The 12,066-nt window shown below is 35.1% G+C and overlaps 1 protein-coding gene across 3 annotated transcripts; it reads left to right on the top strand.

Annotated features, from left to right (window-relative positions):
* Positions 1-3,939: 3,939 nt before the first annotated feature.
* Positions 3,940-9,979, top strand: LOC104249447 (O-fucosyltransferase 7-like). Of its 3 annotated transcripts, XM_009805872.2 has the most exons (12): positions 3,940-4,290; positions 4,742-4,840; positions 5,029-5,128; positions 5,244-5,311; positions 5,902-5,990; positions 6,158-6,338; positions 6,417-6,545; positions 6,635-6,768; positions 7,029-7,242; positions 8,596-8,780; positions 8,860-8,955; positions 9,480-9,979. In XM_009805872.2, the coding sequence occupies exons 1-12, from the start codon at positions 4,144-4,146 to the stop codon at positions 9,601-9,603; spliced, it is 1,566 nt and encodes a 521-aa protein (XP_009804174.1). In that variant the 5' UTR covers positions 3,940-4,143; the 3' UTR covers positions 9,604-9,979. The 3 variants fall into 3 exon arrangements, with proteins under 3 accessions (XP_009804174.1, XP_070028348.1, XP_070028349.1); XM_070172247.1 differs by lacking the exon at positions 3,940-4,290 and having other exon boundaries at positions 4,752-4,840; positions 5,020-5,128; XM_070172248.1 differs by lacking the exon at positions 3,940-4,290 and having other exon boundaries at positions 4,760-4,840; positions 5,033-5,128.
* Positions 9,980-12,066: the final 2,087 nt, after the last annotated feature.

Genomic DNA, 12,066 nt, shown 5'->3' with positions numbered 1-12,066 from the left:
ACAATTGGTATCAGAGCCAAGGTACTGTCTAAGTATGCTCTGTGGTTGCAGCATAGTCTGATCTTCCACATCAGAAAAGATTTATCTTGGTAACTGAGTCAAGGTTCTGTCTGAGTATGCTCTGTGGTTGCAGCTTAGTCTGATCTTCCACACCAGAAAGGAAATAATCTTGATTTGTGTGGAAGATCAGACTAAGCTGCAACCACAGAGCATACTCAGACAGAACCTTGACTCAGTTACCAAGATAAATCTTTTCTGATGTGGAAGATCAGACTATGCTGCAACCACAGAGCATACTTAGACAGTACCTTGGCTCTGATACCAATTGTTGCGGAAGCCAAATGTATATAGTGTGAATAAGTCACAACTACTATACCAAAAATTATGACAGCCACCAAATAATAAATAAGACAATAAAGCAACAATAAAGGGAACACCAGAATTTACGAGGTTCGGCTAATTTTGCCTACTCCTCGGACACAACCAATATTTTATTCCACTCCAAAAATACAAGTGAAATAATACTAAAGAGAGAAGATACAAATGCCTTAAACAGATGAGAAGGCAAATGAGAGGTGTGTTTCAATCCTAAACATTAGGCCTTCTTTTATAGGGGAAAAATCCCCTCCAAACTTAACTCCCAACCAATGTGGGACTTTGGCATTTTGCCAAACTTCAACAAATCTCCACCTTGGCTCCTTTGCCAATATAAACAACTTCTACAGAAATGGGCAATTCAATATTCAAAAGATGTACACCTTATCGAGACCTCAGTTTCCAAAGGTTCGTTGGAAAGCCTTAATATTAGGCACCACTATACCTAGACACAACTTCATTTTATGGCTAGCACTCCACCACAGACTTGTCACAGTGGATAGGTTGACAGCTTGGGGAATACAGGTCGATATGAGATGTGTATTATGCAGTAGTGGAAAAGCAGAAACAATGACACACTTATTCTTTGAATGTCAATACTCAAGGAATATGTGGAGTACACTGCTTAACTAGACGTTTTTGTTTGCAGCGGTGATATACCATACATGGATAGAAAGAAACATGCGTAGATTTCAGGGGAGACAGACGGATACAAAAAAGATTATACGTGACATTGTCCTTCAACTGCATATCAAAGGACAACAGAGGATAAAATGGAAGAAGATCTTAGAAGGAGTAGATAGTTTTTCTCTATGAAATGTAGAAGTAGAGGAACTATTAATATGTAAATGATAGTTATTTTTTTCTGATAGTTTTTTCTTTGATGTTATTTGAGTCTAACTCCTAAGTCCAAAGGAGTTAGAGGTGCTGTAAATATTTTACTGGTTAAATAACGTTCTGATATTTGACCAAAAAAAATTATTTAGAAGGTTTAAATGTTAAGGTTATTTACATATAATTCAAATAACTCAGATATTTAACATGATTAATATCAAATATCAAAATGGAGTAAAAAAAATCACTAGCTAAAGAATTTTTTATATTTTTAGATAGCCAACTAAAATGAATTTTGAATTGAGAATAATATTTTCAATTACATTATTATAAAAATAATTATTATTGAAAAATAATATTTTAGAAACTGAAATTTTAAGAAAGAAATATTTTGTAAGAGATATCAACACACCAAATAAGAGTTCAAGTAGTAGTAAAAGAGTAAGTCTTATCCAAAGAGTCATTCATTGTCTCAACATTTGATTGTTTTGCCATAAATATGAGTTATTATTTTGCTTCCTGACTATTTTTAGAATCCAATGACAACGACAAGAATGGTATCAAAAAAGAAAAATAGAAGAAATAATTAATTTTTTTCATGTAGTTAATATATATCCAATGATTATCTATATTTACTGAGAAAGTGTAAATTTTAAGGTTATTTACATACAATCCAAATAACTTAAATATTTGATATGGTTAGTGTCCGAAACAGTAAATACAAATGTACCTTTTTCCCAAGAATGGAAAAGAATAAAAAATAGCAAGGAAAAAGCAACCTTCCTTGCATTCCTTACTTCACCTATATATTCTCTTTGAGTTCTCGTGACCCTTTGAGAAATTTTCATAAAGCACTATCTTTTAGTAGTAATTAGCCATCTATAGATACCATTTGCTATATTACGGATTGTAGATATCTTTATGTGGTTATAAGATGTATTTGATATATTTAAGATATTGTATTCATGAATACAGTAGCAAAAATAGGCGTGAATCAGGGAAGTCCAGCTAATCAGTTGTTGTATTCGAGTGTATTCGACTGTATTCATAGAGTAAACATGGGATTACAGCTGGACAGATTATTGTATTCGACTGGATACACGACGTGAAATAGGGGAGTACATACTTAGATTTAAACGAAGTTTTAGGGGGGGGGGGGGGTTGGTGGTGGAGATTGAGCTGGTTATCGGTTTTATATGTTAAATAATCAATTATATCTTAATCCCAAATTATTTGGTATTAGTGATTAGTTAATTACCTATACATACTGAAGTATTCTAAGGCGTACATCAGGCCAATTGCGGTGGATATTGAATGCAACTATAGCCATGGGCGAAGCTACATGAACTACACTCTGTATATAGGTAAAATATTAAATTTTAGAGGTATATAACATATATTGAACACTCTTTCTCGAAGAATTTTTTTTTACTTCTTTCAAGTTTGAACACCCTTGAATAAATTCCTGACGTCGCCATTGACTATAGCTTAGGTCATCTTGAGATCTGCACTCATTCTGCAACTCCTTAAACATTTGTTTTTCTTTTCAATTGTTTATTTCCATTTATGAGGATTGAGGAGTGAGGCTAATATAATATCAAAACTTCAGAAAGTCAAAACTAGAAATGCCCCGATCAGGAGAAATGACGAAGAAATGGTCTAATTTGTGAATTTCATAGTTACATAACTATTTGTCCTGGTGCCTTTGCTACTGATTTGACCGTGTCTCATCATTAAGTTGAGTTCACGTGAAAGTAATTAAACATCTGTATAACGATAAACTTTGTCAAGGTGATTTTACTGTTATAGTTGATAATTTTTTGTAATTTTGGTATTATAGTATATAAGATATTCAATTAATTTAAATTTTCATATCCCCAACTTTTAACATAATTTTACTTCTGTATACACTATACAATCAGCTATGTACCGATACTTCGTTCTAAATAAATAGTCAAGATTTTCTAAACTGAAATTTATTTTTAAAAGAGAATATTCACGTATCTAATATTTTGGTGGAGTAATTTTTTAGAATAATGTCGGATCTAACGAAGTTGTAAGTTCGGAGTTTGACAGCAAATCATGGATTATTACTTCATATGGAAAAGTAATTTTACACATTTGTTTCGGTGTAATTAAATTTCTTAATATAGCAGATGTAGAATATAGTGGAAACTGGCAAGATAAATGTCAAGATATTAAAATATTGGCTTCTAATATTCCTGAGATCAGCATAATTCAATCTATATATTATTAACTACTTGTAGCAATTAGTTTTTTGCCATTAGATTTAAAATTGTCATTTGATTTGTGAGTAACCTGTACTTATTTTGCCATTGAAATTAGTAATCTGCTAATAATGGTTTTCTTCGTATATTTCATCACTAATAAAAATTACTATTGTACTAGCTCAACATTCTATATTGAGCAGGATTCAGAGAAAGGTCGCACCCCAAGAAGTATAATATAGATAATTTTACGGGTGTTCCAAGGCGCTCATTCTAATACTAGTGTACAGGGAAATTTTAATTATGAAATAAAGTGGATCTACTAATCCGATTTTGACCTCTCGTACTTCGTATAAAACTGTCTCGCTGTAATTGGCCCATTGTTCACTATTTCACGCTGAATTTTGAATTTTCTCTCTCATCCCATATTTATTATAACTCTTTGCTTAATACCCAAAACTCAACCATGAATATTATTATTAATATTAATGGTAATAATAATAGTATATAAATGCCACAAAAACCAAAGCTAAAAATCACCCACCAGCAAAGGGATTTCAACTTTCAAGAATCTAACATTGTTACAAAATTCCACGCAAGACAGTATCAAAATCAGCCGATTAATTTTCTCCCTCAACAGCCTTAAATATCAAAAGGGTGTGTGAGACTGAGATTTTGTGTATATATTTTTGGGTCATATTGAAAGATGCAGAAGAAGAGGTGGAGGACAGTGGTGATTGTGCGAAAGGTTTTAACTTTTGCAATAGCTGCAATAGCCCTTGTAGCTCTTTTATATGTTCATGTCGTTTTTCCTGCCTCTGAAGTCACCAAGTTGCCTGATAAGCTTCCCACGGTATGGTTTCTTGAACTGTAATATTTTATTTGGTCATTCGATTAATTTTCTTGGATATATTTAATGGTCCTTTTTTGCCCTTTTTTAAGGTTTTAATCTTTGTTTTCTCTATTTTGTGTCATTATGACTTATTGTTACTAATTACTGAATATTGGAATGGGGTCAAATGGATAGTGAGGATTCATATACCTGACCTCAGCTAGGTTGGGATTGAGGGGTTGTTGTTTTTGTGATTTATTGTACTGGGGTCTGATAAATTTTGTGTTTTTTAGAGTTTATTTGACTAAATTGTTGATTAATTTTTTGGTTTTTTAATCAAATTGCTGTTTTGGGATGTTGGTTGATGCTGAAAATAGTCTTGTAGTTGTTTTGTTTAATTGTTAACTTTGTTCTTTGGCTATGGTTGTCCCTTAAGGTTTAGGTATTGATCTTGGGTGTTTTATTGTTATAGCAACATGAATCTTCATACCAAAAGCTGAGTAGAGAGCGAAGCTGGACTCAAGAACATGCCCCACCCCATTTGGCAAAGGCTCCTCTCGCTGCTCGCAAGGTTTTACACTCTCTCTAAATATATTTAGTTTTATCCCTTTTTAACTTTCTTCAAGTAAATTGAATTTATGATGGCATTAGTGTTGGATCTGGTATGATTTGGCGTATGTTTGTAGATGTTCGACATAGACTGTGTACATACGAAGTAGTTATACATATTTCATGTTTTCACTCCTTTAGATTTGACAGTCAGATGTTGCAAGTCGAAATGGGAGTTTGGACAAGTTATGGAAGCCACCTCCGAACCGCGACTATGTTCCTTGTGTTGCTCCGAGTCCAATATATACATGTAAGTAATTCCTTGTTCCCATTACAACATAATATTAGAAAGTAGCTTTGTTCGTTCTTGAATCAAATGTATATGATTTTTCTGTGTTGCTTATATTTCATTGCAACTTACCCAGCCCCTCCAGAGTCTCGAGGCTACCTGCTGGTTCATACGAATGGTGGGCTCAATCAGATGAGAGCTGGGGTCCGTATTCTTTGCATCTCTTTTCCTTTTCACATACTAGTGCTGTCTGTTTCTATTTCAATTTCATGATTATTTTTACTTTTACCTTTTAGTATCATGCTCCATTGTAATATTTATGTCGACAATAAAAGATGCCTGAAGTGTGGTTTGGACCTCTGAGGTCTCTCTTTTTTCAATGATCCGACTAAAACATCAATACTAGACTTATCTTTGATTTGCAGTGTTGTTATGCAACTGTATTAGAAGTTAGCTGACTAATTCTTTTGAAGGAAGGTCTGTTATGTAAAATATGCATCTTTAATTAATGATAATCAAACTCAGCTTATATCTCTCCAATTGATAGGCCTTCATCACTTATCACGTTCTATCTTTGGTTAACATTTCAAATTGCAAGAAGGCAACTTAGTTCCCCTAAACACTGTATACATGGTTTGTTATAGAAAAGTTTAATGCATATTCATTGATTATTTCTTTCTAAGGTGATTGGCCCTTTGTAAATATGTTTATTGTGTATCCATGATATAGGCATAAAACATTTAGCTGTCATTATTTATGGCTTTCTGCTGAAAGCAGTGGTTGTTGCTTTGTAGATATGTGACATGGTTGCTGTTGCTCGTATCATAAATGCTACTCTAGTGATCCCTGAGCTTGATAAGCGCTCACTTTGGCAGGACTCAAGGTAAATGATGCCCTTCTAGCGAGAAATTCCTTTCTTTTGGGGTTTCAAGCTCATTTTGAACTGTTGTTTGCAAGGGGACCAGCATCCTTTTCATCCTTACGGATTGAATGTACAGAGTAATTTATGTATAAAGTGGTGAAATTTTCTCTTCTATGCCTGAATTGCAGCAATTTCTCCGATGTCTTTGATGAAGACCATTTTATTAGTTCCTTGGAAAATGATGTAAAGGTTGTCAAAAAGCTACCGAAGGAACTGGCATCTGCAACTAAAGCATTTAAGCATTTTAGGAGTTGGTCCGGTGTAGATTACTATGAGGAAGAGATTGCACGACTATGGGATGAATACCAGGTACATAAAACGAATCTGCATGCCGGGAAAGCAAAAATATTTATTTGTAACTAATGGATGTGATCTTATCTTTTTTAGATCATTCGAGCTGCCAAGTCCGATTCAAGGTTGACAAATAATAACCTGCCTCCTGATATTCAGAAGTTGCGCTGCCGAGCTTGTTATCAAGCCCTTCGATTTGCTCCCAAGATTGAAGCAATGGGAAAGGTGAACATTTTGTTGATGCTTAGTTCAAAAAACACGTTTTAACTGTTTCTTTGCCCAAGCTTTTTCATTAATTCAACTTCTATTTGCAGATGTTGGTTGATCGGATGAGATCTTATGGCCCCTATATTGCTTTACATTTGCGATTTGAAAAGGACATGCTTGCTTTTAGTGGATGCACACATGATCTATCCCCAGAAGAAGCTGAGGAACTGAAGACAATTAGGTAGATTTGTTATGACATATAGTTATCTGATAGTCAGAGCATGCGCATGTGGTTAGTTGTTGGCTAAAAACTGACCTCTTCAAAGAATAGATTGTCTGCTAAGAACACTTTTTAACAGGTCAAACATCAGCCGTCTCCAAATGAAATTTGCTAAAATCAAACGCATTGCACTTTTATATGCATTAGTAGCATGCTCATTGACTAGATTATGTGACATTCATAATCTGGTGATTTTTATTCATTATCTTGATCATTTGCAGGGAAAACACCACATGGTGGAAGGTGAAAGAGATTGACCCTGTAGAACAGAGAACTAAAGGCTATTGTCCCTTAACTCCAAGGGAGGTTGGAGTATTCCTTTCCGCTCTTGGATTTCCATCAAACACGCCGATATATATTGCTGCTGGAGAGATGTATGGGGGTGATTCCCATATGTCTGATCTGTTGTTGCGTTACCCCTTATTAATGAACAAGGTATAGGTCTGCAAACCTTCCCTGCATTGTTTCTTAATGTCTTGGGTGATTTTTGTGAGTTAGATATCTCACTTGATTGTGGATTTGTATGAATGTGAGTAACTGTTAGTGAATTTGTATGAATGTGCATGCCCATGAACTTTGAAGGTCAGATTAGTGACGAAAGATTGAAGGATCCTTTACAGAGCGAAATGGGCCAGTAGATAGTTTCTAAGAAGATAAACACGATGAAATAGTTTTGTCATGGGTGTTATCAAACACATCATGTCATCATCCAAATTGGAGCCATGACCAGAACCTGATGGACTCATCCGATTGAATGAACCCATGTCTAATTAACTAGTTCAGCTATGTTTATACAAGCAATAGTGTCTCCACAACTTAAACATGATTGTGGATATCCAAGACCGGACTGTAAGCACATTGAGTATACCTCTAGAGTGGTTTTACATTCAAATCAAACTAAAACAGAAGATGGAGATAGTTCCACAAAGACAAGCGTGGGGCTCACGATAAACTAATTCAAAACCTCAATGTGCTCAACTCTTGGTCTCAATGTCTGCATATGCGTCTGAATATCATAGCTGCTCCAACTTAATTTGGTCCAGCTAGCATAATAATTTGAACATTTCCTTTTACTGAATGATGAAGATAATCATCCACAAATTTTGCCAAATATTGATATTGTCATTCTTTATAGCAAGTGTACTTGGATAGAAGAGAACCGAGAAAAGTAAATAGAATTTCTTGGTGGACAGAGTTACCTTGTACCTGTTGCTGGTGGGAAGTAGCAGATATCTTGTGGAATTAGTCGAGGTGCACGCAAGTTGGGCCAGACACCATGATTATACAAAAAACGAATAGAAATTGTCTTGGATCTTTTGACAAATTTGTAAATTTTTAACTGGAATGCATGATTTTTTTAAAAAAAAAAAGGGGGGGGGGGGGTGTTCATTGGTATATCCTCTTAAGCTTTGTCAATACTTGAAATGGCAGTTGTGATGTTCCCATTGAGATGAGCAAGGTCTTTAAACACTTGAGCTATTCTGATGTCCAATTTCTTATTTTGATGCTTCTTGAGATCTCAAACAGAACTGATGTGGTTAGTCTTTCCAGATGCTGAATCTGCTGTTGACATGAACGAATTGCCTTTATTACCTCTGTTCCTCATGATATTTAACTGAATCTCAGTATCGCTACTCAGTCTACCAAAGCATATTTTTTCAATTCTCACTCCCTGATTTATGAAGCAGATTTCCATGTATAGAAGCCATATAATCTTAAAAACCAAATAGTCTGATTTATAGGCTCCCGCATGATTAAAGAGTGATTTGCGTTTTCTCCCTCTTGCAGGAGAAGTTGGCTTCTGTTGAAGAGCTTGAGCCATTCATCAATCACTCATCTCAATTGGCGGCCCTGGACTATATTGTGTCTGTTGAGAGTGACATATTCATTCCTTCATACTCCGGAAATATGGCAAGAGCAGTTGAGGGACATCGTCGATTTCTGGGGCATAGAAAAACAATATCCCCTGATAGGCAAGACCTCATTTCTAATATCTAGTCTGCTTGGAGGATTATAATTACCTCCTACTAATACTTTCCTTGTGATCATCAGGAGAACTCTTGTCCGGATTTTTGACAAAATTGACCAGGGTAGGATGAAAGAGGGGAAAAATCTGTCCAATCGCATTATCGAAATCCACAGAAGACGGTATGCTGATGTAGAGATATTTTATCTGTTTGCAAAATATAATCAGGGTGCTGATGACATTCTTGATGCCATTGTTTAGATGGTCATGTCAAATGTCAATATAGTGGCTAGATTTCTATAAGAATTCTAACAGTTATCTGCTTGCAATTATGCCCGTCCTATCTTTCTGGAGTGATGATGCACTTTCTTTGTGGTGTGTTTGGGCAAAGGTCTGCCCTTGTATGCTCTTGGAAGTTTGCCCTAGCATCGGCCAATAACAAGTGATATCTATGTGACTTCCATTTTTAAGCCGTTGAGTGAAGTTGCAAATTTGAGTTCTGTTGTGCTCTTACCTACTTTGTATAGGTTCACTTACTTGAACTCCTGTGACAATAACAGTGCATCTCGGATTTTGGTTCTAGTATGCTGTTCTGTCCGCATTATGGAATCCTTTGCTTATGTTATTAGATTGCAGATATGGGTATTTTAACCCAGAACGGCACAAATTGGTAATATGATCTCATTGGTTTACTTCGATTATGCAGGCAAGGATCACCTAGAAAGAGGAAAGGGCCAATTGCAGGTACAAAGGGAACGGATAGGTTCCGCTCGGAGGAGGCATTTTATGTAAATCCTTTGCCAGACTGTTTATGTCAAAAGGTATCGTGATACACGAACAATTCTCATAGTATCAGGTAGTTCGGATGAAGCACAAGACCAATGTTTTCCGGAGAACATGTGCCCGAACATTGTATTAGTGATGCTGTTTCAGTCTTATTTGTTGAAGCTGGAGCAGGCACAAGCTGACTAGCATGCGGAATGTATATATACAATGAGATTAGATTGTTCTAAGTGACTTATAGGTGTAGATGAGTAAAGAAAATAGGTTTGTCCATTGAGAAGCGAGAGGCGTTTGATTGAGATGAGGCTTCCCATTTAGGGGAAGATGATCAAGTCAAACTAAGAGTATAAACATGTCAAATTTGTATAGATGGAGGGGCTCATTGTGGAGATCCCTGTTTTCTTATTTACATTTAGCTCTTTCTTGGTTTTTGTTGTTTTGGTGTATCTATTTATTATTGACATTCTCAACAACAGAAAGAAAATCAATTCAATTCTGCCCCAAATAGAAGGCTCCTTTGGGGTGAAAAATCTCCCTATTTGTATCTTCAAAAAAAGAAGACGATAAAGGTTTAGGGTCTAATCCACATTGAGTTGGTTGAGGAAATGAATAACCATGGGAAATCAACAGTTTTGTAGTATGGTAAGGAATCCAACAATCAATCCCCTGCAAAAAGTAGGGGTGGGCATCGGTCGGTTCGGTTATGAATATTATCGGTTTTGCCTATCGGTTATCGATTTACAAATATCATAACCCGATAATCAAACGATATTGGTTATCGGTTAATCGGTTATCGATCATTATCGGTTCGGTTATCGGTTTATCCGATAAGATAAAACAACTAAAACAGTTTTGCAATGTATAAAATTGTTTCGGTATAAAACTGTTTTGCTAAAACAGTTTTATAAGATTTGCAATGTATACAACAATTTCGGTAAAATCAGTGTTCTTAAGATCTTCTTTGTTCAAACGACTAGTAGTAACTCTTTGTACATTGATATCTACTTTTTTACTCTAGTACAGAATTATGTATATAGATTAAAATGTTTATTAGTTATGAAATACAAATTTTATAACAACTGACACAAGATAACTTTGTAACAACTCAACAATTAAAGCACACGACAAATCTCACTTCAACTTTCAAACAAACTAAGTAAAATCCAGAGCCAGAATGCTTTCAAACAAATTAAGAAAAAGATGAAGACGAAGCAACTAAAAACTTACACGAAGAATCAAGATGAAGCTGAAGAATGCGGCTGAGAAATACGACTGAAGAGTGAAGTGAAGATGCGACTGAAGAATCTGATGGATCTGAGAAATGAAGTGAAGATGTGACTGAAGAGTGAAAGAAAGAAGCTAAGAAATGCGACTGACGTCGGCCTGAGTCTTGACGGGCTGACTGGTGAGGGCGTGAGGCGGAGAAACTGAGAAAGATAGGGAAATCAAAGAGTGAACTATGAATTATGAAATCTTAGTATGTATATACTTAAGGGTAAACTAGTAAATTAGTTAATCCGTATTGGGTTATCGGTTTTACCCAATAACAAAATTGCCAAACCGAGCCTGAACCGATAACCCAATGAAAAAAAAATTAACTCGTTACTGAACCGTTAACCCAATAACCCAACACCAATAACCCAATAAATAATTGACAGTTCGAGTTATCGGTTTTTACCCGATATATGCCCACTCCTATGCAAAAGTAATTAATCCAGTCAGAAAGCTAACTAACAAGAATAAATTATCAGCAAAATCCCTTACAAGGGAAAGAAAGACATAGTAAGTAGCAAAGTTACTAGCAGTAGCACTCACCAATGAGGGGTATGCTTGACTAACTTCATTAAAGCAAAATCCATATATTTTAACACAGATTAAACATGTAGATGAAAAGCTACTTCTTTTCTAAATTTTAATTAGTTCTAGAAGTTCAAGTACACAAAAGCAAAAGCCAATTAAAACAGCTCTAACCAGCAGAGGCACTTAACAACTGATTGTTTCCCTAATCATGCCGGAAGCAAGGAGCCATAAGGCAAATTTTGGCACAAAGTCACACCTCAAAACCTGATCGATTACTATGGTAAAGATAATGGCTTGTATCAATATAACTATTTTTTAAGAGCGCCAAAACGTTTATTAAAATATTCTTACACAACGTAATATACTCAACTCTGCATTATTTTACAATATACTTGAAACAATCAATCTTGTTAAATACATTATTCTCGAAGTCATTAGTGATAACTTCTTTGTACCCTTTTTATCCCGAGTTTGCTATTTTAACATATCTTGTTCTGTTATTACTTGTCACCAATACTTTCTTTAGTTTGCTATCAGTGTTCTTTTCATATTCTCTATTGCTATCAGACCGCGGGTTTAGTTTCTCTAAATAGATGTCTTGCTATTACTTGCTATAGGTACTTCTTTCATTTTCTTTATGGCTATCTTCAATTTATTTTCCTAATATATTGTCTTTGCTATGTATTGATATATTATTCCTAATATATCAA

This window comes from Nicotiana sylvestris, chromosome 4, assembly GCF_000393655.2.
Source record: "Nicotiana sylvestris chromosome 4, ASM39365v2, whole genome shotgun sequence".
In the NCBI taxonomy this organism is placed as follows: domain Eukaryota; kingdom Viridiplantae; phylum Streptophyta; class Magnoliopsida; order Solanales; family Solanaceae; genus Nicotiana; species Nicotiana sylvestris.
The sequence above is the reverse complement of the archived record's forward strand: the minus strand, read 5'-3'. Positions and strand labels throughout refer to the sequence as shown.

What these genes read in the sequence shown, in the direction of transcription:
- LOC104249447 (XM_009805872.2), top strand. Translation starts at nt 4,144, where the DNA reads ATGCAGAAGAAGAGGTGGAGGACAGTGGTGATTGTGCGAAAGGTTTTA. An exon ending in GACTATGGGATGAATACCAG is followed by an intron (nt 6,339 to 6,416) that starts GTACATAAAACG and finishes TATCTTTTTTAG; the next exon opens with ATCATTCGAGCTGCCAAGTC. An exon ending in AAAACAATATCCCCTGATAG is followed by an intron (nt 8,781 to 8,859) that starts GCAAGACCTCAT and finishes TGTGATCATCAG; the next exon opens with GAGAACTCTTGTCCGGATTT.